We start from the raw sequence: 6,048 nt of genomic DNA, 5'->3' as shown, positions 1-6,048 counted from the left end.
TTAAATACTACAGTACAGATTATTCTAATTAAATTGTATATCAAACTATATTTGGAACAAACAACATCATCCAAGACATTGTGTTCTCTCTTTGTGCTCTCTCTAGCACCCATCGTAGTGGCTGTGGAAGTAAACGGCACAGGCTATGCCTCTGACATCTTCAAGGACATAGTGGCTTCCTTTGACATTCTGCAGAAGGGCAACATCACTGTTCTCAGCAAGAAGTGTCTGATGGAGCCTTCAGAGCCAGACCACTCAGGATACATGCTCATAGGTAACACCTAGACTAGTTGTATTTAGTATTTATTAGGATCCACAGTTGCTGCCAAGGCAGCAGCTACTTTTCCTGGGGTCCAAACAGGAATAAAACAATTACATCAAAACAAAACAAAACAACAGCCTACATTATAAATACAATAATACTTCATACAAGACATTATTACATTATTACTCTTATTACAAATGTACAATATAACATTCACAATACTACATTAAGTAAGGGATAATCAACGAGGGGTATATGTGTTCTATGGAAAATCATGAACGACGTGGAAGGTGTGTTCCACCAAGCGCTAGTGGAGTGGAACTGACCTTCCATGGAGTTGCATTATTTTCCAGAGAACGCATAGAGCCCCGAGTTGATTATCCCTTTCATACCATGGCTATAATTTAACACATTTGGCACTGGAAATGTGTTCATTTGTTTGTAGAAATGTGTTCAACATCCATTAAAGTAGCTAGCAAGTTTACTAGATAGCTACAGTAGTGTCCATGGTAACCAAACAAACAGACTTGCTAGTTTAACTAACCAAACCATCAGTCCTAGCTTGCTATTATGAAAATCAAATTCAACAATACCAATACTGTGTTCAATTCGACTTTTGCTTTAAAAAACAAACAAAACGTAAAAATGAACTATAGTCATTGAATTCTACCTTGCGAATATACCGTGCCCTTAAAGGCAATCAGAAAGGAATGGCATGGTATAATATAATATTACATTACAATGTTTGTGTGTTAGAGAGTGTGTGTGTGTGTGTCTTTTCACAGTCCGTGTTGTGCTGTGAGGTGTTGTTTTATCTGGGTTTTTTTTATCTGATTTTACTGCTCGCTTGAGTTACTTGATGTAGAAGAGAGTTCCATGTAATCATGGCTCTATTTAGTACTGTGCGTTTCCCAGAGTCTGTTCTAGACTTGGGGACTGTGAAGAGACCCCTTGTGGCATGTCTTGTGGGGTATGTATGGGTGTCTGATCTGTGTGTTAGCTGTTTGAACAGATGGCTCGGTGCTTTCAACACGTCAATACCTCTCACAAAGACCGGTAGTGATGCAGTCAATCTCTCCTCTACTTTGAGCCAGGAGAGATTGACATGAATGTTATTGATATTAACCCTCTGTGTACATTTAAGGGCCAGCCGTGCTGCTTTGTTCTGGGACTGTAATTTGCCTATGTCGCCTCCCGAGTGGCGCAGTGGTCTAAGGCACTGCATCGCAGTGCTAGCTGTGCCACTAGAGATCCTGGTTCGAATCCCGGCCGCAACCGGGAGACCAATGGGGCAGCGCACAATTGGCCCAGCGTCGTCCAGGGTAGGGGAGGGAATGGCCGGCAGGGATGTAGCTCAGTTGGTAGAGCATGGCGTTTGCAATGCCAGGGTTGTGGGTTCGATTCCCACGGGGGGCCAGTATAAAAAATAAAATAAAAAAAGAATAATGTGCTGCAGCGACTAACTGTAAGTCGCTCTGGATAAGAGCGTCTGCTAAATGACGTAAATGTAGTGGCACTTGACCATATAACTGGGCAGTAGTCCAGGTGTGATAAAACTAGGGCCTGTAGGACTTGTTTTGTTGATAATGATGTCAGAAATCAGAGCAGCGCTTTGTTATGGACAGACCTCTCCCCATCTAAGCTACCGTTGCATCAATATGTTTTGACCATTTCAGTTTACAATCTAGGGTTACACCAAGCAATTTAGTCTCCTCAACTTGCTCAATTGTTCATTACAAGATTTAGATTAGGTTTAGGGTTTAGCACAGGGGTTGCCAAAGTTCTTTGGCCCACGACCCCATTTTGATATCTGAAAATTCTCGCGACCCCACCCATGTGAAAATAATTATGTCATTAACAGCCAATGTTAACTTTTTATTTGGGGCTAGGGCAGTCAAATGAAAAACATTCTAACAGTATTTCTGATTGTCTTCTCAACTCACCATCACATACTTTTAATGTGGGGCAGTCAATTGCAAATTAATCTGACATAATGTCTATTATCTCACCACTAATGAGATGGGTGTGCTTGATGCATGTCGCATCGGAGCTTCTCAAAGTCAGGGGGCGTGGTCGACCTGGATCGATATTTGGTTTTAATGCAGACGAGAGCACTGAATCCAGCTTCACACAGATATGAACTGGCGAAGGGTAGCCTACCATGAGTTTTATGGTGCTTTCAAGACAACTGGGAACTCTGAAAAATATGAGTTCAAATCATGACGTCAGTGATCTTTAGGTCGGAAAGTCAGCGCTCTAGAAAGAGGCCCGAGTTCCAAAGTTGGAATTCCGAGTTGGATGACCGTTCAAAACTATTTTTCCCAGTCGGAGCTCGTTTCTTTCCGAGTTCCCAGTTGTCTTGAGTACACTGAAGTTGGAAGTCGGATATTTCCGAGTTCCCAGTTCCGAGTTCCCAGTTGTTTTGAACGCGGCATTAATGCTCAGAGGGAGACAGCAGGGTATTCCCTTTGAGTCAGGAACCAAAACACATCCGTAGTTACCTGTGAATGCATTGTCTGCAGTATTCGGTCACATGACCGCTCGATCAGCTGTTCGATTTCACTTACCAGCATTTCAACTGAGCCAGGATCACAGTCAAACAGATTGGGAAGTAGGTCTGTCCCAAAGTGCTCTTCCAAGCGTTGGAGGTGAGCAGTCTTCAGTCATGTGGGACACTTACTAATGATGCGGTGTGAAATAGAACATTGTCATGCTCTGATCCCATATCACATGGTTTTTCGAACAGGCATGCGCGCAGTGGATGTGGTTTGATGTAGTTTACAATCGAAGTTACCTGCTGCAGTGTACAGTATCTCCAAGTTCTGTGCTCAGCTCTTTTGGCTCCAGTTGCTCTCTGTGTATCATACAATGCGTCCATATGGCAGAGGGAGGCACATTCATAACTAGAGTGCAGAGGCCTGCCCGCTGTCCCGTGATAGATGGAGCCCCATCTGTGCAAAAGCCCACCATTTGATCCCATATGGAATGTGTTTTTCGTCAATATAGCCACGCAGCACATTGAACATCCCAAATGCTGTTTAATCTGTCCTTTTGAATCCTTGTGAATAGCATCCCCCGACATGTAGAGCAAACAAACGTCAATGCATGGGCATCTCGGCCCTCACAGCTAACATCCATTTGGCGAGCATAAGCTGGGGAGTTTTTGAGTTGTTCAGTCAGTTTCCTCTTGATTGATAGCAATAGAATACATTATTTGTTTAACAGTGTTATCTGACAAAGGTATTGATGTGAGTTTCTTTGCCTCTGCCTCCCCAAACATTGTTTTCACCATATCAATTGTGGCCGGTAATACCAAAGTCTCTGCAATAGTGTGTGGTTTCATAGCGTAGCGGGCCTAGCCATTCACCATGTGAATGATTCAAGTGCAACGGTCAAGTGCAGCCTTTTCCCATGATCTAAGGGCGCTCTCTTTTTGAATTTTATCTTTTTAGATTTGAATAATTTTCATTTAGAGTTTTAAGGTTAACCACATTACAATGATTTTGAGATACAAAGACAATATTATAATATATATACAGTGGGGAGAACAAGTATTTGATACACTTTTGCAGGTTTTCCTACTTACAAAGCATGTAGAGGTCTGTAAGTTTTATCATAGGTACACTTCAACTGTGAGAGAAAATCCAGAAAATCACATTGTATGATTTTTAAGTAATGAATTTGCATTTTATTGCATGACATAAGTATTTGATACATCAGAAAAGCAGAACTTAATATTTGGTACAGAAACCTTTGTTTTCAATTACAGAGATCATACGTTTCCTGTAGGTCTTGACCAGGTTTGCACACACTGCAGCAGGGATTTTGGCCCACTCCTCCATACAGACCTTCTCCAGATCCTTCAGGTTTCGGGGCTGTCGCTGGGCAATACGGACTTTCAGCTCCCTCCAAAGATGTTCTATTGGGTTCAGTTCTGGAGACTGGCTAGGCCACTCCAGGACGTTGAGATGCTTCTTACAGAGCCACTCCTTAGTTGCCCTGGCTGTGTGTTTCGGGTCGTTGTCATGCTGGAAGACCCAGCCACGACCCATCTTCAATGTTCTTACTGAGGGAAGGAGGTTGTTGGCCAAGATCTCGCGATACATGGCCCCATCCATCCTCCCCTCAATACGGTGCAGTCGTCCTGTCCCCTTTGCAGAAAAGCATCCCCAAAGAATGATGTTTCCACCTCCATGCTTCACGGTTGGGATGGTGTTCTTGGGGTTGTACTCATCCTTCTTCTTCCTCCAAACACGGCGAGTGGAGTTTAGACCAAAAAGCTCTATTTTTGTCTCATCAGACCACATGACCTTCTCCCATTCCTCCTCTGGATCATCCAGATTCGTCATTGGCAAACTTCAGACGGGCCTGGACATGCGCTGGCTTGAGCAGGGGGACCTTGCGTGCGCTGCAGGATTTTAATCCATGACGGCGTAGTGTGTTACTAATGGTTTTCTTTGAGACTGTGGTCCCAGCTCTCTTCAGGTCATTGACCAGGTCCTGCCGTGTAGTTCTGGACTGATCCCTCACCTTCCTCATGATCATTGATGCCCCACGAGGTGAGATCTTGCATGGAGCCCCAGACCGAGGGTGATTGACCATCATCTTGAACTTCTTCCATTTTCTAATAATTGCGCCAACAGTTGTTGCCTTCTCACCAAGCTGCTTGCCTATTGTCCTGTAGCCCATCCCAGCCTTGTGCAGGTCTACAATTTTATCCCTGATGTCCTTACACAGCTCTCTGGTCTTGGCCATTGTGGAGAGGTTGGAGTCTGTTTGATTGAGTGTGTGGACAGGTGTCTTTTATACAGGTAACGAGTTCAAACAGGTGCAGTTAATACAGGTAATGAGTGGAGAACAGGAGGGCTTCTTAAAGAAAAACTAACAGGTCTGTGAGAGCCGTAATTCTTACTGGTTGGTAGGTGATCAAATACTTATGTCATGCAATAAAATGTAAATTAATTACTTAAAAATCATACAATGTGTTTTTCTGGATTTTTGGATTTTTAGATTCTGTCTCTCACAGTTGAAGTGTACCTATGTTAAAAATTACAGACCTCTACATGCTTTGTAAGTAGGAAAACCTGCAAAATCGGCAGTGTATCAAATACTTGTTCTCCCCACTGTATATTTTTTTGTATATATTTTGTTTTTGGGGGGGATTTTGGAAATTCTCCCGTGATCCCATTTTTATATCAGGTGACCCCACATGGGGTTGTGACCCCTAGTTCGGGAACCGCTGGTTTAGCTAATAATTTGTCGCAAATACAATGCTTTTAGATTTTGATATATTTAGGAATAGTTTTTACTAGCCACCCATTCTAAAACTGACTTCAGCTCTTTGTTAAGTGTTGCAGTGATTTCACTTGCTGTGGTAGCTGACATTTATAATGTTGAGTCATCAGCGTACATGGACGCACTGGCTTTACTAAGGCTATTGGTAGGTCATTAGTAAAAATTGAAAATAAAGTCAAGGGCCAATACAGCTACCTTGAGGTATGCCTAACTCTACTTGGTTTATGTTAGAGAGGCATCCATTTTAAGAACACCCTCTGCGTTCTGTTAAATAGGTAACTCTTGATCCACGATATAGCAGAGGATGTTAACCCATAAAACATATGTTTTGACATTACCCTGAAGAAGGCAGTAATGCCGAAAAGTTGGTGGTTTACCCAATAAATTACCGGGAGCTTGTATATAGAGTGTGCAACTCTCTTTATTTATTTTTATAGCATACAGTTTACTCGCCGTTAGTCAGCACCTCTACCAACTTTTTTGGGGGG

General features: G+C 42.7%; 1 protein-coding gene across 1 annotated transcript in view; it reads left to right on the top strand.

Moving 5' to 3' along the window:
- The window catches only part of LOC121572440 (DC-STAMP domain-containing protein 2-like), a 39,232-nt gene that overhangs the window by 6,548 nt on the left and 26,636 nt on the right, over nucleotides 1-6,048 (top strand). The window contains exon 10 of the mRNA XM_041884511.1: nucleotides 107-274. Coding sequence (XP_041740445.1) covers nucleotides 107-274 — 168 coding nt within the window. The remainder of the gene's footprint in view (nucleotides 1-106; nucleotides 275-6,048) is intronic.

The sequence above is a fragment of the Coregonus clupeaformis genome, unplaced genomic scaffold (assembly GCF_020615455.1).
Source record: "Coregonus clupeaformis isolate EN_2021a unplaced genomic scaffold, ASM2061545v1 scaf0306, whole genome shotgun sequence".
NCBI lineage: Eukaryota > Metazoa > Chordata > Actinopteri > Salmoniformes > Salmonidae > Coregonus > Coregonus clupeaformis.
The sequence above is the reverse complement of the archived record's forward strand: the minus strand, read 5'-3'. Positions and strand labels throughout refer to the sequence as shown.